The sequence below is a fragment of the Erithacus rubecula genome, assembly GCF_903797595.1.
Source record: "Erithacus rubecula genome assembly, chromosome: 2".
In the NCBI taxonomy this organism is placed as follows: domain Eukaryota; kingdom Metazoa; phylum Chordata; class Aves; order Passeriformes; family Muscicapidae; genus Erithacus; species Erithacus rubecula.
Genome location: NC_136685.1, coordinates 50,480,998 through 50,505,141, shown reverse-complemented (window position 1 = coordinate 50,505,141; position 24,144 = coordinate 50,480,998). Strand labels below are relative to the sequence as shown.

At 40.1% G+C, this 24,144-nt stretch overlaps 1 protein-coding gene across 1 annotated transcript in view; it reads right to left on the bottom strand.

Annotated features, from left to right (window-relative positions):
* Window positions 1-24,144, bottom strand: part of NCOA7 (nuclear receptor coactivator 7) — a 79,262-nt gene that overhangs the window by 2,688 nt on the left and 52,430 nt on the right. The window contains 13 exon segments of the mRNA XM_079298085.1: window positions 181-254; window positions 903-998; window positions 1,506-1,658; window positions 1,781-1,909; window positions 5,191-5,338; window positions 11,584-11,752; window positions 13,198-13,939; window positions 13,941-14,265; window positions 15,620-15,804; window positions 17,988-18,113; window positions 19,192-19,290; window positions 20,059-20,166; window positions 20,990-21,069. Of these exon segments, the coding sequence (XP_079154211.1) occupies window positions 181-254; window positions 903-998; window positions 1,506-1,658; window positions 1,781-1,909; window positions 5,191-5,338; window positions 11,584-11,752; window positions 13,198-13,939; window positions 13,941-14,265; window positions 15,620-15,804; window positions 17,988-18,113; window positions 19,192-19,290; window positions 20,059-20,166; window positions 20,990-21,069 (2,434 nt within the window).

The following is a 24,144-nucleotide window of genomic DNA, read 5'->3' as shown; positions in this document are numbered from 1 at the left end:
TTGCTCTCAGTCTGTAACAGAAATCAGGTTTCTGAGGTATCTCTGCTAAACAACTTGCTGAAAGTACATTCAGCCACTTTACTGCTAAGTTTTTCTTGCACCTACCATTATCCCTATTTCCATTTAAAATTAAAAAAAGATAAATTGACTATATGATTTGAAAACCAAACACTCACTCACCCTCCACCTCCAAGCTCCAGAGAGGTAGTGTCTCCATTAATGAAGTAGGTGTTTTCTCCACTCCATTTAAATACCTGAGGAGGAGAAAAAACCATGAACATATTTGGACTGTGAGGATTCTTGTAACCTCAAACTACTGGGTACCTACTCTTAGCAACTAAGAGGTGTGGTTATCTTTCATCTTTTTCTTGAAAGGGGAAAAGGTAAGGTAGAAAGTAAAGGATCAAAACATATTTAAACTATGAACAAAGCACCCTAATCCTTATTTTAAATTCTGTTTCCCTCTCTAAATCAAGATCTCTTAAAAACGAACAATGTGTTCAATACAGAAAAAGTGCATAAGCCATGAGCATCAAGGGTTATTTCAGTAGCACTCTTAGCACTGTTATGTCACTGTGATCCTAAGAATGCATGAAAATATATCCTATTCTTTATATCACTGCCTTACAAGCTGAGTCTTTGACAGTCCACTCTTTAACTCCTTCCTGCTCCCCTCTTCAATTCACTTAAAACCCTCTCCTCCTCTCCTTACACTGTCCTCTCTTCAGATAACTACAGACACTTTTGCTAGAAGTATTGCATTGAAGCAATGAATGATTAATTCAATGGATCAACATCTGGCACATAATCTAAACTCAAACATGCTATCTTCATAAAAATCTCATAAATGTTTCAGAAGTGGAACCCAAATATCTTATTTCAGAAAGTGGACACCCACTTACCTTGAAATGTGGACTGAATGTGTAGAGGAATGTTTCACCAGTGCCATAGTAATGGTCACTAAACCTGAAGGGATGTGTCGCATACGCTCCAAATATCTGTCAGAATAAAATGATTACACTACTTTTGTGGAAAGTGAAGAACTCTAGAGAAAAACCCCTAAATACTTCCAACTGCTTTCTAAGAACAACTGAGCTGATTTCCATGTTAGAAGAACCAACTAGTAAAGAGGATCAGATGTGCAAGGATTCTTCCACATCCTCTGTATCCTGCAAGTTAAAAGCCAGATGACAACAATGGCAGCACCATTGCTGACTTTAGCAGCTACTGAAGACTGAGACCTCCAGAGAGGCATTGCTTGTGACATCTTAACTGAGATACCTAAGAAAGGTATTTCCAAAGGCAATACTGCACTCACTGCAATTCTAGACCTTTTATTGGTGAAGTACTGTCCTGTGGTGACTCTAGGAGGTAGAAAATATAAAAGGATACATCAGTGTCTTATTTGGTGTGACATCACTTCATGGCATGACTAGCATTTCATACTGATCACTTTTCAAAATGCTGCCCTTTCTGCTCGCCCCAGCAGGACAAGCACTCCTTACCTGGTTGTCCATGTCCTTGATGACAAGGAGAACGGGGCTGTCGAGAGAAGCCGATTTGCGGTACAGAGTCTTCAGGCTGGTGCCGTGCTCCAGCGTGCTGTACGCCAGGCGCCACGGGTAGCCCTGCACCCGCGCGGGCAAGCGCCGGGCAAGCTGGGCAGGGAACGAGGGAAACGGTTACACAACAACACAGGCAGTGCTCCAGCCCACTCTCTTACACTCCACAGAGATAGCACCATGTCTAAGAAGGAAACCTGAGGGCTTTCCAGCCATACCTGCTCTATGTGCATGTTCTCCAGAAGAGCGCTGTGATGCTTTAGGATAGGCAAAGCATCATCATCTTCTTCTTCTTCATAGTAACTGCAAACGCTCTTTCGTCGTTTAGCTTCTTCTACAGTAATGATCTGTGGCAAAAGAACAAGTGTCCAACCTAAAGCACAGCTCTTACACCATCAATCCTCTGTTGAAGCCATTTCATTTAAAACTTACTCCTCAGCAGTCACACTGTTTGGAGAAAAAACACCATATGGGATAATTTTATCAAGCACAGGTACCCTTAAGCAAATGGGGAAAATCTTCAGCCGGCGCTCAGTGTCACCATGGCACATAGGAAGCAATAGCAAAGAGAAATTGATGATGATGAGAAAGAAAAGGGGAAGTAATGAGACCTAGTTACAAAACAAACAGGAAACCTTAAACCTCTTTTCCTTCCATGCGTGTATCACCACGTGGTCGTGTCTTGGAGCACGAATCCCAGGATGCAGCTGCAGAGCCCACTGTGCTCTGCTATGTACCTTGCTGCCAATAAGGCTTCCAAATGGCTTTCATGTTACACAGGGATCAAGTTTTGCATAATTCCTCCCCGCCTTTATGATCACTGCTGGAACTTGCAGAAGCTGTCAACAGTTGAGACAATTGGGAAGAGATGCCTGGAGGTCCTACACACACACACCTGTCCCTCAGGTGAGAAAGCAAACGCGCTAGACTGACTCCAGGTGTGGATTTAACCACACAAAGCACAGAAGTTTTGCATGATGACCAGGGCTGGTGAGAAACTCACACAGCCTTAATACCCTCAGCCATACCCAGCATTCCCAGTGGGATGAGAGCTGCACATCTGCTGCATGCACTCATGTCCAGTCCATGCTCTCCTGCAGATGCTTGGAGCTCAGCAGGGCACCTGGGCACTGGCACTCCAGTGCAGCATCAGGAAAAGAGAGGAAGGCAGGATCACAAGGCCAAATCCAGCCTGCAGGACACTGCCATGTGTCACTGCACACCTGAGCAGTTACAGATATTCCTGTCCATGATATTGCAAGAGTTCTACAACTCCATCCTGTCCCTCCAGCCTCTCTCCTTCTGACACTGCAGATAATCCTGTGCTGGAAATTTTTTAATATGGTCAATTTCATGAAAGATTTGCACTACAAAATGAGGGTAATTAAAAAATAAAAAAACTGCCCACAGCAAACTGTTCAAAGAAAATAATCTTCCTACTTTTATCATTTTTCTTTTTTCACCTGAGTGGTTTGCCTTCCTTCCTTATCTCCCAGACCATTATTGTGTATATATAAATTTTAATTAACACCTTTTAGACCTTAAATCAAAAGTACACTACTGCCCTTTAGAGAGCTTTCTTTTAGGAATAGTCTCTACTCCAGGAGTGGGGCAAAAGTATCAGCCAACATCAAATCAGCCAAGGGGTATCTGTAGCAAAATAGAACCAAACTCATTTAGGCAACCAGAGAAAACCTATTAACAGAGTTGTAAATTTCAAATTGACTCCAGAGACAGACAAGCCCCCCTGCATACACTTCTCTGCATACACATTTATTCAGTCTCTGAACTGCCTATGTGAATAAAGTTCAGTCAACAACTGCAGAAAGAGCTATCTGCAAGATCAGGTATTTACAAACCACACAAAAGCAGAAACGGATGAAAAGAATTGATCACTACAGAAACTAGATCTACAAAGTCTTTGAAAGATTTTATAGGGCTGAGAAAGGAAGCTTGCTGAGGTGGAAATGCCCCCCCACCTGAGTACAGAGCACGTTTTTTACTAGGACAGAAGTTCTGTCATCACATCCACAAACAGGAGACAGTTCAACATACCTCCACAAAAGGTTCCTCCTGGTCCGGTCTGGCACAGTAAATAATTCGAATATTCAAAGGCATTTTCTGTTTCATCATCTAGCAGTTTATTTTCAGTACCCACTGAACTCTATCCCTGCACTAGAGGCAAGAGTTCTCAGCCACGAGAGTGACAGACAGCTACTGGCCATGGCATGCTGTGATAAAATTGCTTATATGCTTCTCTACAATTACAGTTTCTGTTTCCCCGCAAGGGAGAGTGAAACTTTCACAGTCATCATGACCAAATTTGGACTTTATTCAATACAGATTTCCTGGCAGACCTACTTTAAATTGGTGAAGCTGGAATATATTAAAAATAAAAGAGACACACCTTAAAAATCAGTTTATAGCTCTTCCTCCTTTCAATAAATAACTAAATAAAACAATGAGAGACAAGCTCCCAGTGTGGCCAGATCTCTCTGACATCTATTTTCAGATCACTGACTCTCCTTCATTGTGGTTTTATGAAAATGGCATACAAATAACTGAACAGCAAAATCTAGAGCAATGTATGGCTGAATTCAGCTCTAAGCAAAACAAGGAAGACTTCTTTGTTTTTTTAATCTATCTTTCAGCTCACAAAGTGCCAACACAGAGAAGCTACAAAACTGTAAAAATATTAGCTCCTTGGGAATAGATGTTGCTACATTTCAAATAACAAGTCCCACTTTTAAGCTCAATTTTTCAGTGGAATATACTGTGAAGATAAAAATGCTCACCCAAAAAAAAGAAAAAAAGTAGCAGAATTTCAAGAAAATAAGTTTATGTTTAAGATGAATAATCAGGTAACTTTTTAAATCACCATGAAGACATTTCCCACTTTGGAATTTAAGTGTCTGTTTCATTTATCTCATACCCTTAGCACAGAAAGTGTTTAAACATTGATTTTTAAAAATGTGTGCAAATAAAATATAATTTTTAAAAATGTGTGCAAGCTTATTTCCCTTAGAAACTAGGCTTTTTATGCAGAAGAAAGGTAACAAGCACAGGCATGCCAAGTGGTTAAAACAGATTGCAGAAGACCACACATGAAAAAGCCAAAGTCCAATGATAAACTTATCCCACTTACACCCAATATTCAAACAGTGCTCCAATGTGCAAGGTCTGGCATATCAACACACACCAATCCATTTCAACCAGCACACAGGAGTCTGGGTTGATGTTTACATGCATATATACATTTTGAAGATTTGTGGTATATAAATACATAAGGAAATACATTAGGAATTTAGCAATGCTGACCACATATACCTGTATAGTTTTGCAAAAGACTAATATTACATGGTCAAAATATTTACACAACTTCTGTTGGTTGCACACCAGAGAGCTCCCATTGTTTACCTGTTCTTTCTAGGGAGAGAAAAAATGAAGATTGAAGGAATATGAATACATTTGTGAGACAGATGCAAGCCTTAAGGAGTCCTCTACATAAGCAGCAACTGTTATGAAAAAAAAATCATAAAAATTCTCAAAGAACAGCTGCTGAGATTCTTAGCAGAGGATACACATTTGATATATTCACATGCTTCATGTAAAGGCAGAAAGCACTCACCTCCCAGCTTTTAGTAGTGGGCTCACTAAAGAAGTTGTCAATCATATCAAGCTCCTCCTTTTCTACCACAACAAAACCTTGCTCTTTGGCATCTTTCCCATATATTTCTGGTGACCACTGAACAAAAAATGTGTACAAGTGATCCACCCTGTGAAGAGAAGAGGAAGAGATAACCATTGTTCAGTGGTCCATGAACAGCACAGAGGTTTTGCCCAATGCCAAAGCAGGGACAGCTACACAAACAGGATACCTGTGTACCTCCATCCTCCCATACCACACATGGAAACAGCTTCCTCTACCTGGTAGCCTGAACCACTTCAAGGTTTCTCTGCTTTCACTCCCCACAATTAATTTTTCTCCTCCCTTAGCTAAATTCAAGTCAAGGCATCATGGTAAAGTAGTGTGGCTTGCCCAGTCCCACACAATTCATGTTAAGAAGTCAAATTGATTGATATTAGGTCATAGTCACAAAAGTTAACTTTGTAAAACATTCACTTTATCCATTTAGTTTGACCTCCAGCATGAAACAAGCAATGAGATCACCAGTGAAGTCTACTCTACAGTTTTAGCTGTCCTTTAAAAGTTACAGAGGCTAACCACAAAACAATCTTCATTCTCTTAGCATTATGAAAATAAGCTGTTACTGACAGCTTTGCTAATGATATAGTACCAGCAGCACATGCTCTTCCATAAATGTAGTCAGCTCCCAGCCACTGTCTTTAAAAAGCTATTCCCTGACAACATCCATAACAAACCACAAAATATTTTCTGAAGAAGGAATTTATGTATTAAGCTAAAATGAACACATGCAATTTCAAACAGGAATACAACAGTGGATCAACAGCACTAACAAGAAGCTGAATTTTCAACAGAAAAATCAGACCCACAGTAAAGAAGGTAGATAGAGAATAGGTGCTTATGACACTTTTTCCAGCTTTTTACCAGAAAGTTATGTCCAGCAACTATTAGATTAATAGAAAACAGAAAAAAGCCTTTCAGAAATTTAGACATTCCCCCCTCCCCCTATATTTCAAGTTACTTGGACTTATATGTATGCACAAATAATCTTAAGATACCTTTTCAGCACTGCTACAATTTGTTAGGGTCACTAGTATAATTCCAGATTTTTTTCAAACGAGACTACAGAAAGAATAAAAGATTTACTTTGCTTCATCATGGAAATAATGATAAAAGGAGTGAATTAGCATTGCTCACAGAGGTTTCATAAAAAGCATTCTGATTAGCTCTTTGCTAATTAATTTGAGCTTTAACTGAAAGAGACAACTGACTTGAGTACTGTGTATTGTACATACAGTAGTCCTGCTCTGGAAAGCTAACTACTTAATTCCTACAAATCCCTAATAAAGGACAATAAAAGTAGTGGTTTCTGCTGTCTGGCTAGGATCAGTTTGAAAACACATTTATGCAGGTGGATGAAGGAGAGCAGCACACTCGTATCTCAGAATCACTGAATTTATTTATATTTTAAGTCACCTCTGGAAACCATCTAGGCCAGCTCCTGCTTATAGTAGAGCTACCTTCCAAGTTGCACATTCTTGTCCATTTCAGCTGGAACACCTCCAACAGTGATCCTACTAGTTCTCCATGCATAGTCAGTCTCCTGGGATTTTTTTCTCTTATCACCATTTCCTCTGAAGCATGCAGCATGTGATCTGAGAAGGGTTTGGTGCCATCCTACATTTTCTGTTTCTTGTACCCTCCCCTCCATTTTTTAACCAAGTGTCTAAAAGGAAGAGAGGGATAATGACAACCCAGGTTGTTTGGCTGTACTTCCTTACTGAAAGGACTCACCACTGACATGTTGAGTTTGCTCCCAACTTCCCCAACTCCTTTTTGGCAGAGCTACTCCCCAGGCTGCCTGTCCCCACCTACTGCTACAGGAACTGCTCCATCCCAGGTGCACAACTTTTGCATTTGCCTTTTCTGAACTTCCTGACATTTCTGTCAGCCTGTTATGTTGAGGCCCCTCTGAACAGTAGACTTGCCTTCCAATTATGAGCACTCTCCAAATTTTGTGTCACTCCCCAAAATGACAAAGGTGTGTTCTGTCTCAGTGTCCATGTCACCAGTGAAGGCATTAAGCAGTATCAGTCCCCAAGAATGCCACTTGTACCTCACTGCCACTCAGACCAACTACCAACCCTTTGAGCCCAATGGTCCAGGCAGTCTAACAACCACCTGTAGTTACCTGTTCAGGCCACACCTTTCCAATCTGGCTACAAGGATACTATGGAAGATTGTGCTGAAAGCCTCAGTAATCTGACTGTAAAACAACAATCCCTTGCTCTCTCCTTGCTCAAGGAGCTAGCAATCTCAAACAGAAAAGTTATTTGGTCAGCAGAAAAGAGATCTGCTCTTGGTAAATTTGCTGTTGGACAGCTGATCCTGATCACTTCTTTTCGTCTGGAAAATGGTGTCTGTAAGGATTTGCTTCCCAGGTACTGAGGTGAAGCTGACTGCCCTGTTCTCCCACAGATACTTCCTCAATTTTTCTGACAATGGTTGCAGCATTTGTCTTTCCAGTTATTAAGGAACACTCTCTGTGAATGCAATCCTTCAAAAGATAATAGAAAGCAGCTTTGTAACATCAACCAACTTCCTCAATATACTCAGAACATTTCCTGTCAGGCCTCATGGACTTGTATATGCTCAGTTTATCTAAGTAGTACATAACTAAGTTTTCCTCTGCAATGGACAGTTGAAAAATAAATCCAGACAGTCCAGATTTAAAAAGCAGCAGCATAAAATAGAAATAGGTGATTACAGAGGTGATGTCATTCTGAAAAGGGATGCTCTGCTAATAAAATACTAACATTATGCTACAATGGTATTTCCAACCTACCAAACTGAAAATAATTGAGCCAATTTTTAAATTAAAAAAACACTTCTTGAGGAACTTTCTTACAGCCAACTTGACAGCTGTGAGAAAATCTATCCCAGAGCTCAGCCACTGCTGGTGATCACATGCTTATGAGTGTATCATGCACTAAAAGATAAAACAAAGTACTTGGAAAGAAGCAACTACTGAAAAAACTATAGAAACCTGAAGTTAGTAACTCCAGAAAGAAAATATTCAAAAGGCTCTAATCCAACCACTGCTCCTGGCCTAGAAAAGGACATTAATCCAGAGTGATCCTATGACTTTGTTATAAATGTGCCTGACTAAATGATGATTCTTCACAGATCTTGAGGGCTGAGGTCTTGTAAGGCCTCATATGCTTTTATGAGCTTAAAGAGACATCTATGAGCCCTTATTATAAGACATTAAGCTATAGATACAAACAGGTTTTCATAGATTTACCTTGTACAGTTTGATATCTCATTATCAGGAGTCTAGGAATATTCTCCTTATAAAAGGCTTACTCAACAGGATTCCAAATCTTGCAAAAATGTGGATGCCCTCTCAGCAGCATCATCTCAGTGTAGTGTCTTTTACACAATTTCAGTGCAAATTATACATTCATAAACCCAGCCTGTTTGCAAAATTTACACTGGAAAATTAAATTTACTTCTTGACTAAGGAACTAGTCAATGTTCTTACTTACAAACAAAGAAATTCTGCATTATTGTACCTGTCTTGGTGCAAGGCACCATTACAAGGTCTTGAGGAAATGTGTGACCTAATAACTGAGATATTACTACTCAAAATCCACTAGGCTGGGAAACCTACATAATATTTAAACATAAATCCACACAGTAAGAGCACACACAGACTTACCCTCTAATACTGTAAGTTACACCCATTGCAAAACTTCCCAGCAAAACAGTCAATCTCTATTTGTGTCCAAAAGCATGGGTGCCCCTCTGCTCAGCTGAACCTGGCAAGAAGCTGCCCCAGACTGAGTAATCTGTATATAAGGCAACTCAAGATGCCCAGCATCCCCTCTGTGTGCCGAGGTGAGCACTCTGTGACCAAGCAGGCAGCACAAAGCAGTGCTGCAGTCACTGATTAACTCAGCCACGCCGTGCTGGTCACGGGGCACGTGCCGGGACACACGCGGCACCCGGGAAGCCATGCCTGGGGAGAGGACACCTCCAGCAGGCACAAAAGACAAATGAGGCAGGAGATTTGGTGCCTTTATAAAGAATATCAGCCTAAAAGTCTTATTTCTGCAGTAATAAAGTTTGCAGTACATGTGAAAGTATTGGGCCCAGAAAGTAGCAGTAGCCTGCACATGGAAGAGCAGCTCTGCTATGGGACTATGAGACCAGGCTGAAATTGGAGCCTTTTCCACAACTGATGACAGAAGCTGCTTTAACAGCAAACACTTATCACCATGGAAAAAATATAACAAAAAGCAAACCAGAGGAATATTTAACTTACATTAAATACAGACATGCAGACCAAATTTTTAAAATCTCACTCCAAATTTGGACAGTTTTTTTTTTTAATTTATTTATAATTACTATAAAGCATTAAGATGCTGCACAAGCTACTGTGACTGGACTGGAGAAAAGGTTTTATTTATGCTGCTTTGTGGCCAACAAGATGAGAGTGATATTCTTGATATTTTCACATATGAATATAAATTGCATTCCAAGTAGTTTTAAACTTAGTATATGATCTCGCATTTTGTCAAAAATACATGGCAAAGCTATCCCAAACAACCTACTGTTCATGGCACCCTCAAGATGCAACACTTCTGTTTATATTCCACACAATACTGATGCAAGAATATCCCCAGAAGGTAGGAAGTGTTGTGTTTTGCTTTGGGAGAGCATCCAAGAGCTTGAAGAAAACACCGTCTTGTTCCAGAGGCAAAGACATGCCTGGCATTAATACAAAGGAGCAGGTCCTGCATTTAATTTCTGCTCCAAGTTCTACTTGATCTGTCATGCAATTCTGGGGTGTTAAAACAGGCATGAATAGTACCAAAAAGACCCAAACTTACAACCAGTCATTCACCACTACTTTTGATCAAGATCCAAACAGCAGCCCTGACACCAAAGATCTGGTCTGTCAGCCAGCATGGCCAGGGGCTGCTGCAGCAGCTCACTGTGGAAGTTACTTTTTTCTCATTATAAGAACTGAAGTACAAAACAGTTGTCAGCACTTCAGTTTATATATGGATTAGGTCTGCTCACCATTCAGAAAGCTTCTGATCATAAAAGGACAAGTAGAAAGGCTGTTTTCTAAGGCTGTGGTTAGAAGCTTGATAGATTGACCTGTTCCAAAGAGCAGTGATTAGAGACGACCTCAGTCAGCTCAGCAGCTTTATTCACTGTCAGCTGCACTATCCCCAAGGCACTTACTGACCTTGTGTTGTATTACAGCACCACTCCAACTCCTTGGACTATTTACTCAAAGTTCAAGCTAGAATTTTCTGAACCTACCCTTTTGCAATCCCTGAGTCAAGGACTGGGATCCACAGATAGCAAGCAAATCAAAAGCTATCCAGGTATTCTCTCTCAAGCACCACATTCCTGCTGGATTAAACCTCTCCCTCTCCTCCAGGAAGAGTTCCAGAACAGCAACTTCCACACTACTACAGACAATCAAAACGCTTCTTTTCAAACCACAATAAATATAAACACTTAAATCAACACACGTTGCATATTTGAAATTAAAATTACTAAATATTTCTTTTTTTAAATTGACTGCATCTGAAAGAAGACACCTCTGAGATGGATCAAAAGTTCACATTCCTCCTTCCTAGTATCTAATTTACCAGAATCACTGATTTTGGTTCATCAAGAGACCAGAGAACTGCTCTAGTGTCCTTCTGTCAAGAAAAGGATCACATATTTGATTCTTCAGAGCCTGTGAAAATTCTTGGGTGATTAATGTGGAAAATCATAGACATCCACTTCTCTAGTTTGTTGGTTTGCTTTTTTCTAGAGTACTATTTATGCATTAATATACATCTACAGGAAAACATTTATGTTCCTCAATTTTACTGCAAAGGGACTATTTTTAATGGCACAAAAGATAGAAATCCTTACATCTGTTTAGTTAGGAGTTTCTTCCTTTTCCCACAAGACTCTTTGCTCATGTGAATTACCTATTTTTTTTAGCACTGACACCTCAGTGGATTCCATTCCTCTCTTGCCACTGCTCCCCTTTCCCTCACTTCCTGGACCACAGCTGAAACCCTGATCATCTCACAGTTCTTTTATCATATGTTAGCTGCACATACACCCCACTTTCCATCTTCAAGTGGCACCTTTTTTCTTCCCACTAAAAGCCATATTAGACCAGCAACAAACACTGCTTTATGTCACTGGCACACAATGAAATGAGGACATCCCTCAGCATCTCTGCTGCACTTCACACCTTGGACCATGTAGGTAATGTAAGATTCAGCTCTAGAAAACACTACACATTTAAAAAGTAACAGCCAGGCATTTTTGTCTAACAGGAGTGCAGCTTACCTTTCCCGAGGAACAGCAAACCAATACTCTGGTTGCTTTATCTTTTTACTGTACTGTTGAGACATGGTCATGCTCTGAGACACAAAGGACTTTCTCATGGGCTTGCCTACTTTAATGCACAGAAACATTGGAGGAGTCTTGCTCTTCTCCTCTTTTGAAGGAAGCATATCTAAACAAGACACGAGAGAAACAGTCTGCTTACAGGAAAATACAAATACTGCAGCTGATAAAACACTGTAACAAAGATTAATAATCTTGTGTAAGGGAATACTCAGAGGCACCATTCACAGAATTACACCTGACTTCAACAGCTCAAGCGGTTTAGTAAAACCACGTTCATCCTAAACTGAGGCCATTTATTCCCATTTTGTCACAGCCTGTATCCCCTCAGAACAGAACAGCCCTGTAAAGAAATAGGTAGGATGACCAGGCTGGGCACTACCTGTAACACAAAGTAGGCAAATAAAGGGGACATGTTAGGGTCCAGATGACCCATCCAGGCTGAAGGCTAATCCTGCATGCAAACATGCACATACACACACACACACAAAGCCCAGTCAGTTTCCCAACTCTGTCGGTCACACAGCCATACAAGCACCTTTTATCTACACAAGACAAGGCCAAGCCTAAAAGCAGTTTAGGCTCCTTAAATTGCTAGTCTGACCAAAAAAAACCCAAAAAAACCCACAAAAAAACCAACAACCCTGCTTATCAAACTATAGCTTCAGTCACATTGAAGTTGCATTCTTTGTTTTAGGTGTACACATACAGCCAAGTATCACCAGCAAGACAGAAACCCTTATGAAAAAAAACCAGAAAACTCATTTTAAGAACAACTGTTCCCAAAATTAAGGACTTCCACTTTAATCATCCACTACCACCTGATATTAATCAAAGGTAATCACTGGTTCATTAAATTACCCAGAAAGGAGCATCAACACTCCAGGACAAACTAGTGCTTAGAGGCACTGGGCTGCCATAGAAATGGTAGTATGTGTGTACATGCTCTGAACAGAGATTTCATTCTGGTATGTGCTTTCCTGTTCAGGAACAGCCTGAATTATTACTGATAATGCAATGACCAGTCAGGAGAAAAGTGATCACTCAGTAGGACTATACATTTATTCCTATTTACCACTTCTTTAAGGGTTTCCATGGCATGGGAGACACCAGACACATGAAAATATTGTCAAGAACACTTTGGTGCCCTCCTTCACAGCTCTACTACCTTGGATACTATCAGAAACAAAATTGACAGACTTCAGTGAAGCAACAGTGGTTACCAATATGGGGTGACAATTCCTAGGCCATAAAGTGGCCCTGCCAATACTGAAACTGGATGATATTTCACTATCTTTCTTAAAGCCAGCAAACAGAAGTAAAGATTACATAAGCAGTGATCAGTGAATGTAGAAAGAGCACACAAGCTACATATCAAACTACAAGCTTCAAGAATTTGAAGACAGCAGGTAATATAAAATTGAAATACACAAAGAGCAAAAAAAGAGACCAGGTATTACAGAAAGAAGAACATTAGAGAAAGCTGTCAATTCAAAGGTTACCGTCATAATGCTGTCCAAGTCTCAGAGGAAACAAGGATAACCAGAGACCTACCTTCAATTGGCACTTGAATTTTCTGCAGCAGCCACAGTCTGATTTCTGATTGATTGTCTAACTGTGTTTCTTGACAGGTCTTGTCTACAGCTGGTACTAACGAAGAGTCCACAGACTCTTTCAGATCCTTTTTCTCTGCTGCTGCTGAGCTGATTTCTAATGAAGGTGCTTTCCTTTCAACACAGCAGGAATCAAGCTCCATACTTTTAACTGTATGGACTTCATTAGCTTGGGACTTTGAACAGCTAAGTGTAAGGTCTATGCCAATTGCTTTATTGTTTTCACCTTTCTGGATTTCAGCCTTGTGTAAGTCTTCAGATGACTGAGACCCATTTCCATCTTTATTGAGGTAAAATTCAATAAGTTTATCTTTCTCTAGGTCTTTCTTAGTGTCCAATTCAGTCTCCACCTTACCTGTCGGGGTACTGACACATTTGTTTACTTCTGGAATAACATCTTGCTTTTCACACAGCTCTAAGTCTAAGTCAGCTTTAGGTTCAACACTGTCCTTTTTTTCCAAGGAATCAACTCTCAAGTGCTCCTGGACTTCTGTAGTAGGTTTGGTTACCTGCTGCTTAGTTCTCCCCAAGTCCCTGGGGTCAGCCAGCAAGCCTTCCATTACTGATATTTTCCTGTCCAACCCTCTATCCATACAAGATGATGTGTTTTCCAGCTCAGTGAAGTCATCCTCTCCTTCTCCTGAAAGGGATTTTTCTTTGGTTTTGGTATCTGAAGCATTTTTTTTCCCTAGAAGGGTCCTTGGTACATGCATCTGCATCAAACTTTTCCAAATGTTCAGTGGCAGTGATGTTGTTGGGAAACTCCAGAGACTTTGATTTGATTGAGCCTGTGCTCTCTGATGACTGAAGAAGTTCAAAATCAGCAGACTTTTCCTTATCTGAAGGCTTTATCTGTTTGGCACCCAAAGCAATGGATGCATCTCCATTCTGCTGCCTCTTTTCCTTGCTAAGGGATTTGAATTTGCTGAAGGGATTGATATCTTTCTCAGAGGACAGGTCTTCCCATTCTCCTGGCCTGTACAGAGGACAAAGATCCTTTGGTATGTCACTGTCAGGGGAAATGATGGATGTACATACGATGTTAAAAGCAAAATGGAAACAGAAAAAAAAATGAAAAACTAAACATCAACATAAACCATGAAACTCAACAAAAAATAACTTTCTCCAAAATAAATGTGCAGTACTGGAAATAAGGGAGTTTAAAGACAATGGAGAAAAATGCTGAAAGTATAATACCAAAATAAAATGAGTAAATCACTTGGTAGAATATGTCACGTGGGTGAAGAAATGTTACACATATAATAAGAATGTGCAAGTCATCAGAAGTTCCATAACAAAAAAAACACAGGACATATATTTAGCTGCTGGAATTAAATTCATATCATATTAATAATATAATTTCCCACACCTAAAAATGAGTCAACTTCTACAACCTACCATGATTCCCTAGTCAGTACAAACTTATTTTTGAGAAAAATCGGAGATAAGCTGTATCCTGTTTGAACATGTTTACTACAGAATAGTAACAGGCAACAGAGCTAGTAGCTTTCTTCTTTTATTTGTCTCCATAATTCAAATATACTGGTTGAATGCAGGCTTCCCCAAATATTTCTTTTTAAAGTAGGACATTTCAAAATTAAAATCGCTGAATAAATGTATCAGCATAAAACTTGAGCTCTTCATTACTGCTAAAAGTCTGAGGAGAATGAAAATACAAGATTCTCATCACCTAGAAGTTACTAAGAAGTTATTAAATACTCCAGTAATGAGTTTAATGAGTATCTGTAAAGTTTTTCTTGAAATAAGAAAAAGGAGAGAATTCAATGAATTTCACTGTTCAAAGAGGTACTGCCTATAAGAACAAAACTCTGCTAAGGATAAATAGATAAGCAGTGCCTGATCAGTGCATAAATGAAAGTAGCCCACCCCAGAAAGTCTATTTATTATAGATTTTAACTATTTCTGAGATATAAGTATTCTACAGTCTGGCTTTTCTGTAAGTCCTGAAGATGGCAGCTAAGGTGCTGTTATCTTCAAAAGTTTCAAACACCCCTCTGAAAACAGTCCTGGTAACACACCTCTTCACATCCACTGAAAGAGCCTTAGAGACAAACCATGCCCAACCATGGTATAACGGCATACTACAAACACTTTTATTAATTACTGGTTTGTACTGATCTCTGCACTTTGGTTCTCACATTCATGACCTATTTGTGTTTAATGCCACTTTAGTGTTCTAAAGAGAAAGCTGTTGTGCTAAAGAGCAACACAAGTGAATCATTCCTTGGCTGGCACTTTGCTGCACTAAAACTCTTTCCCTCTATTCTCCCTTCCTCCAGCCCCTTTTCAATGACCCTTACTGAAAATCTGCAAATACAAGTTCAGGGAAGAACACTCCTTACGATGGCAACGCATCTTTAATCTTCATGTGAGAGATGTCATTGTAGAGAGCTATTGAGACAACCTCCTCCATGGGGCAGATGAGTCCATATTCTTCACAGCCATTCTCAATTACCAGAGGATCAGACTTATGAGGGTCAAACATGATATTGTTGGGAGTTACTATCATGACTCCTCCAACAACGCCCTAAAATAGGAGAAGAAAGAGTCAGCAAATCACATGTACTTATCACTGAGTATTGGATTTTAGGCTACTATCCTAAAAGCAAAACCATTTTCCTGCCTCTTTATACTGTGTAATGCAGTGTTTGTTAGCCAAATATTTTGCTTTCCAATTGCATCAAGTCAGACATTGTAAGCAAAGAAAAAAAAAATTCTTAGTAGCATCCAAGTTCCTGGCTGATAAGGAAGAACATCTGAACTATTCAACTTTCAGCACTGACTGCTACAAGCTAAAAATGAGTGATTGAGTGATTGTTACTCAATCTCAGACAAAACAGATTAGTGGATTTATTGTTTTAGAAAACTACAAAGCATTATATTCTGGATGCAGCTAGTTTCATTTGATCTATGAATTCTACATGCAACCAACACACCTGCACATAGTTTTACTCATGGAAACATCCAGGTCACTATGCCCAGCTAACATCAGAGATCCCCTTGATCCAGTTTCCCAGAGGTACATGCTAAAATATAGGGATCTGATATGAGACAGCCTCTTCCCAATCTATAAACAGCTCCCATGATTGGTCCAAGCATATTCTGAACAGCTGCAGAGGATTAATTTAATTCTTCAAAATGTACTCTAGCAATGGATTTGATAAAAGGGTGCTGAATCAGCCACTATTTAGCATTAATCCATGGCAACTGACCATTTTTCAATGTTTAAAAAGATGATTTCCACTATCTTGCTTCTGCACCTTCTCCTCCAGATGAACAAGATTCACCAGACCAACTCAGAAGGTATGTGAAAATCATGATATCTGACAAGTGGGAGACAGAGATCAACTGGAATGACCCACACTGCAGATACTACTCATTATACAAGGTGATCTGCAAGGCAAGCCACAAAGGCTCATAAATAGGCAGGTAAGAGACCACAAGCTTAGTTTGTGGGGCTTTTTTTAAAGCCATGGGATATCAAGCTGATGGGTTGACACTAGCCTATGAATACCTGCTCATTTAAAAAAAAAAAAAATCTGTTCATATTTCCCATTTGCTTCTTCTGTATGACTGGATCCTCAAACTTGGTTTGTGTTTGGATGACAGAATCAAAACAAAGTGCAGAGGCTTTCCCACAAGCCAAAGACAATACATCAGTAGGCCATATTTCCCACCCAGCCACTGCAGGAAGTCAGGCAACAAGGGATTTCAGCTACACTGGCAAACAGGACATCTCATTTTTGACTGCTCTGACTGAAAACTACGTTTTCCATCCTGCAGCCATAAAACTGGCAATCTGTATTCTCTGCACCTAACAAGCATCAGATAGTAAGTGACAGCACTGCCCCTAATTTACCTGTGAGACATCAAGTAGTCCTCTATTATGTTCTACAAAATAGCAGACTGCAAAATTGCAGAGTTGTTAAATACAGTCTACATCCACTCAATGCAAATAGAAATCAGAAACTGTAGGTGCAAACACATCCATCTTATGAAAGTTAGGACTAAGGGAAAAAAAATGTTGCAACTACAATGATTAGCATCTCCAGTGTTATAAATTCCAGAGAACTTGAAAACCCAAACACACAGACAGCTAACTGAAACCAGAGTCAACAAGCACAGATATATCAAAGTAGGCAGTTCAGGAAGACAATGTCTTGCAACCCTGAGAAATGGGCTAAAATACTATCCAAACTTTGTTCCTTTGCTTCTAAAACACTTGCTGTAATTTAGGACTGCAGTCCTAGCATATGTTAGAAGAAACAGAAAGAAAAGATTGTATAATGCAATATTTATCCTTTCATTAGACTTGCACAACATTCATTAGCGGAAGTGAAGAAGCAACATGACATATTTGGAAACACTGCTCTGGAAACAGTTAAAATTTATCTTCAAGTCATAAATGAAATAGTTTGGCATGTACTGATTTTAGAAAGCTGTTGCTCAATTTGTTGGAACTGGACAACTAATCCTGACATGTCATAACTCTGAAGTGCAGTTCGTTCTGTGTGTCTAGCAACACACAAGCAAAAGAAAAAAATTACACAGCATATTATCATAGTACCAACAAACACAGCAGTAACAGATAAAGCCAACATAACTTTTACATCCTTTAAAAACACAAAGTGCATTTGACTCCCCAAGTATTCCTCTCTCACTTATCCAAAGAGAATCTCAAACAATGCCCAAAAATCATGTTCCACCTACCTTACCATCTGTGAAGTAACGACAATTCATTTTTAAAAACTTGACAACCACAGGCTCATCCTCTTCTGACGTAGAGGACAGGACTCTCTCCACTGGTTTGAAAGCCTTTCTTGCCAAATCAGCATCCTGAGAAAACAAAAAGTTCAGTGGAGGGCAACAGGACCAGAATCATATACTTCTGGATTTTTGAAAACTTTTTGAAAAGGCCAGGTTCAAACAATTATTTTCTGTTTGCATAAGGAAGAAAAGCAACAATCATATATGTTGGTATATATGTACATTTCCCACAGCATTGTGCATGGAAAAAAAAAAAAAACAAAACAAAAACGCCACCAATCCCTGTAACCTACAAGAAACTTCATACAAATAACGAGCAAGAAATTAAAAAACACCCAGGCAGGTCAGCTCACCAAAATTCAATCATACACTCTCATTAGGGAGAGGGCCTGCTCTTGACACATCATCTCCACTGAAGACCTCTGCTCACAGAGCACTGGTATGATTCCCCATGCAGATGGCACAGGGGTAAGGTTAAACACAATTATTCACTCCAAGCTTCTCTCCTCTTTTGATTAGTGATGTATTTGAAATGACTAATTAACATCAGCAGATGTTAAAGATGTTAGAGGCAGCTAAACTGCCTAAAAGTACTATCTAAAAATCACCAAGCAAATCACCCTTCTAAAGAAAATGAAAGATCAGCTATGCTAAGTCCTTTCACAAAGATTAAATCCAGCAGTCTTGCCTAAAGACAAGTCTGTCTATGGATACCACCACAATTCATTTAACTAGAAAGAAACTGACTGCTCAGACTAAACTAACAGCCTCCCTGTTCAAGAACGCCAATGCAGGATCAAGGCTCTGGACTGCAGAACAGCATAAGAATCTCCAGTAGGAAACAGTAAATAACTGTTTATATTCAGCTTTCTATTCTTTAAATATTATGCACTACACTATTTTTAGTAGTTTTGCTAGACTTAGAGCCCAACTGAACTTGCTATGGGTTTCCACACTCAGAATTTCCTTAATTTGGAGTATCTTTAAGACAATGGTAAATTTGGCAGTACAGCAAACTAATTTAAGCAGAACACTACACGTAAGGCCTCTAAACTCAAAAAAAAGCTATTCACACAGCTTTCATTTTCAGCTTCAGAACTAGAAAATATTTTGAGAGTTTAAGACCAGTGAACCATGTTTGACTTACAGGGAGTTTATCATATTCAGCGTCTGATGATGAAGGAGAAACAGGAGCACCAGGACTAGAAGACAGCCTCCCAGCACTTGTATCTGGCACAAAGAGAATCTAAATACAAACAGGTATTTCAAAACAGTGAGGCAAAAACTCTAAAAGGTTATTAACTATGTTCTATTAGAAAGACAACACAATACTGGTCACTCATATCTGCAATGTACACCTTAAAAACACTCAGAAAGATGAAACTAATTTCCTTATTCCAGCTTTTGTCTGCTAGGTATTCTTAAGTAAGTCACCCTCTCTCCATGCCTCAGTTTCCCTATATGCAAACCAAGACACTTCAACCTCCTCATGGCTGTCAAGTGGAAGCAGAGATTTGCTCTTTATGAACCAGTTGTTAATATCTACACTTGCATCTCCAGTCCTGGATTCTCCTAAAATGTCTCTCTCCATTTATTTCTCATCTCACAGGAGACTGACTCATACCCAACATAAGAGCACATAGCCATTTCAAATTCTGTCTCTAACTCTCTAATTCTTTAATGCATTATAGATTGCATTTATCCAGACTTCCCAACAGTCCAACTCCCTTGCAACGGATGTATTATCTTCTTAAGCTTCAGAGTCATCTTTAAGCTTTAGTGACAGTACATAAATAACAAGCCAGATATGGCAATTACAAAGCTTCCCCCTCACACAAATTCCAAGCAATAATCTACTGAGGTTCATTTTGGGAGAGGGCTTTAAATTACTGTCCATTATCCTTGTATCCAAGTACCTAAAAGATACACTTAAGTAGTAAAAAACTTCTAGATACATAGTAAATAATTATGTTCCACACATTAAAAAAACCCCCAAAATAAATGAAAAGTTTACCTGGCCTGGCACAATTGTCTGTGTGAAAAGCTTATTGAGCTCCACAAGCTTGTTCGGTGTGACATTGAACTTTAATGCTATGCTGTTTATGGTGTCCTGATTTCCAGCCTGAAGAAAGAGTTGATGATTAAGATACTATACTGAACACAGCACCAGACATGAACTAAACTCATCTAACAGACTGTTTGCAGGGATAGACTTGACCTCAAAACCCCAGCTATTTAATAGCTTAGGTGATAAACCCATATCAAAAAACAGGACAGAAGTATTCTTTCACACTACACAGTAGATAAAATGTAGAGGTGTTACAGATGTCCCTCTCCTTTCCTCTCAAAACTTTAAAGAAGTACAACTGCATTTAGAACTGGTCTGGCAAAGGGGAGAAGGTCACACACTGCAAAGTTCACTACACCTCCAGCAGCCACAGCATGTCAGGTATTTGTGCAGTTCCCAGCTGGGACACCACTTCCACAGAGGCTCTGTGTGGTAGAAAGTGGAATGCCCTTAAGGACCTGAGGGCTCACACAGACATTTGGAGTCAAGCTAGCACACTGCTGCCCTGCTCTAGCTTAGAGAAACAGATCTCATCAAGCACAGGTTAACTGCTCGATGACCTAAGCAACCCTGAAGAATGAGAGTATTTTTCAGAATAACAAAACTATTGGTCTATCAGAGAGCCATAATGCAGAAGTAAAAATGGAACTGGCAGCTCTAAGAGGCAGAGATCCTGGGTTGAACAGAGATTCAGGATGTGACCCTAGCTCTCCCCATACAGTGGTATTTGAATGGTATCAATAGGGGCAATCACTATTGAGAGAAGTGCAAACTGAGAAAGAATTAGTGTTTACAGTTTTGTGCCACTGCCTCCCTCTCAACCTCAACAACTCCATTTCAAAAAGCAAGCATGAACACACCATACACCAGTACTTACTGTATATTCTATGGTACCATGGGGCTTCTGAGAAACCATTTTCTTCTCTTTCTTTTCATTGCTTTTGTTTTGATTGTCATCTAAAGAGCAAAAAAAAAGATTCAAGTAATTGACTGTCGAGATGTTTACCTTTCAGCATGTTTTGAAAGAGATCTACAGTATGTGCAAATTGCAGCTGTGAAGAAGAACAAGAGGACACATTAAAATTCCTGTTAGGTCTCAAGATAGAATTTTAAGGCAAGAAAACTTCACCAAGTACAGCAGGTTTAGTAATTGTTCAGGAACCCTGCAAGAGTAATGCATATATGATACCACAGCAATACACAACTGCTCCCAAGGTTTCTTCATGATTCCTACACCATTCAGCTCTTGGATACAAGTACTTTGTACAGTCAGGTGAATATACACATATCTACTGCCTTGGTATAACCACAACAAATACTGGTTAATCACCACTTCACCACGAGTACATTGTATTTAAACACTACTTTATCTCTGAAGGTAAAAGTGTGCCAAGGGCCTTGCAAAGCATGCATGTGTACAGTCAAGCATGAGAAAGCAGAAATACACAGAACACACTGCAGCTGCAGAAACCCATGCAGGACTCAAAAGACACTCACAAGCTGTTAGCACCAGAGCTCTCTACCAGAGCAGGATAGACATTTCCAATTCTTACAACAGCAGTGGGTAAGCAAAGCCAGGGATCAGGAAGAACGGAGCTGCTGAGCCAGCCCCAGCCCCACAGGGCTCCTCTCCAAACCCAGAGCCCAGAGCAGCCTACCTGGGGGGGGTGAGGGCAGCATGCAGCCCCAGCTCCAGGAGTGGGGATGGGGTGCCAGGAGGCAATTCATGGCTCTCCCTGCCTGGCTGCCCCCAAGCCCTTAGAAAGGTCCCGCTGCCTCTGGCAGGATGCTGCAGCCCGGAAGAAGTGGGGAGAGGCAAGAAGATAAGGCAAGGCTGGGCCCAGCAAAACCAGCAGGCAGGACCAAGAGCAGGGACAGGCTGTCCTCCTGGGAGCACTCTTCCTGTGGTCCAAGCTGGCAGCTCTGGATGATCAGGGAGGAAAGGAATGGCAGTGCAGGGCTCCTGACTTGCATTCAGGCTTTGCTGCAACCTTTGCTATTTCCAGAGAGCAAGAGGCAGATAGTAAAAGGAAGGGCGAGGACTCGCCTGCCACACTGTAATGTACACAAGAAACAAGGAGGGGCCCAGTGTGCTGGACCTGAACCTTCTGCTGGCCCACGTCCACAGCAAGATGAATGCTGTGGGACTGCCTCAGTGTGCTGCTCCCTCGGTCAGATGAGACACACAGGAGCCCTGTACGTGCATCCAGGTGTTACTGCTGGCATATCCCACCCACCACCTGCTGGGAATGCAGTCATGAGAAGTGCTTTGGTTAGGGACACTACAGATAAGACAACAGGGGCAGAAAGCATGCAGAAACCAAACACAGACAGTTTCAGTACATGCACACAGTGTACATGGCATGAAGGACAGGGGGAGGATGGGGAAGATCAGGATGACGCTGGCTTTTCCCTGACAGCATTTTGAAACAGCATCACTCAATGATCACAGACACTTCATCTCTGAGACTGAACACCCACACTGAAACTTTTTAAATAAGCTTTCTTACTGTGTTTTTCTGACTATTTGTATTTTCACCATTGTCCCACCACCTTCTGCTGATCAAAGTGAAAGCAGTGTGTGGAAAAATAGGGAACGGCAGCAGCCTTAGCAGGACACAGTATTAAACCATGAGAAACACAATGACAACATGACAGACAAAAAACCTGACAAACACTGGATGTTTTCTTTATATATTACCTACATACAAGGGCCAACATGGCACAATCTGCCTGAAGAAACCCTGCCAATTACTGAGTTCACATTGTTTTGGGCTACCACGACATAACACTTCAATTAGTCCAGGATAACTATGATTACAACTACATATCACACTCATGTAGGCAAAGTACCTGAATTTTTTGTGACTTTCCCTGGAGAAAGACAAGAGAGGTAGACTTCACCTTCTAGTAAATTATTTGGTCTAGCTGTAAAAAGTAAACAAGTTTTCAGATATTTTATCCTTATTTATGTCCAAAACAGTACACAAAGTAGGAAACAGTTGAGAGCAATAATCTCTAACACTAACTAGACATGCACCATTATGACCTTGGAGGGGTGGGTACAAAAATAAAGTAGGTCAGAGAGATGGAGAGAGAGAGAGAGAGAGGAAGAGATTTTGCACCTGCTGAATGAGAAAAAGTCTGGGTGTAGATGGGGGAAATAATGACATGCAATAAAAGCAATTTCTCTAAAGAGCTTATAATATTTGCTATTAGCTAAACATTTTTTGTTCCAAAGCTTTGTGTTTGAAAATGGAGAGCTGACCACAACAGCAACCACTACACCACTGTGGCACAAAAAGGTCACAAAATAGCAATACAGACAACTTTCTCCCCTGGAGCTTCCTACCTGGGAGGTAGGACCCCTCTCCCCCTTTGTGAAGTATTTTCCTGGTCCTCCTAACTGCATTCCCTGGTAAATTCAGAGATTAAAAAATAGTATCCAGGAAAATGTTATGACCTGAAATATTGTATTCACAGGAGACATATAATATGCTCTAGTTCTTGGCTGACAGGACTGTGATCCTGTTTGTTTAGTAAGGTTCTGAACACAAGTGTGGTACAGTAGAGAAGAGTGAACTAAATATGCACACATAGTTGAAAACCTCTAATCTCAGGACAAGAAAAAGAGAAGTTTGAAAGACAAGCTGATCTTAGATTGAACAAAATTCCGTGCTTTTTTTGTCAATAAATGTTAATAAATCCTAAATAAGTTTAACAATTAAATACTTTTCTTTCATACCTATGTGCAAGAATGTGAGTTGTATAATCAGTTTATCTACAGGCTAAAAGAAGGAGTCAAAGTCTGTGAATTTGTCTCCTAAAACCAAAATGTGACATTTTGTGTTTGGATAGTTTTTTCTTCTACTCCCTACTACCCCCTTTTTTTTTTTTTCTATCCCAGAAACAAAGGGTTGAGAATACTGTCCATACATTATGTCTAACTACTACTGAGGTTTGGGCAATTCAAAACTACATCCTAATTATTTGAATAGTGTGAATTCTTAACTAGTCTATTTTTAATTGTGC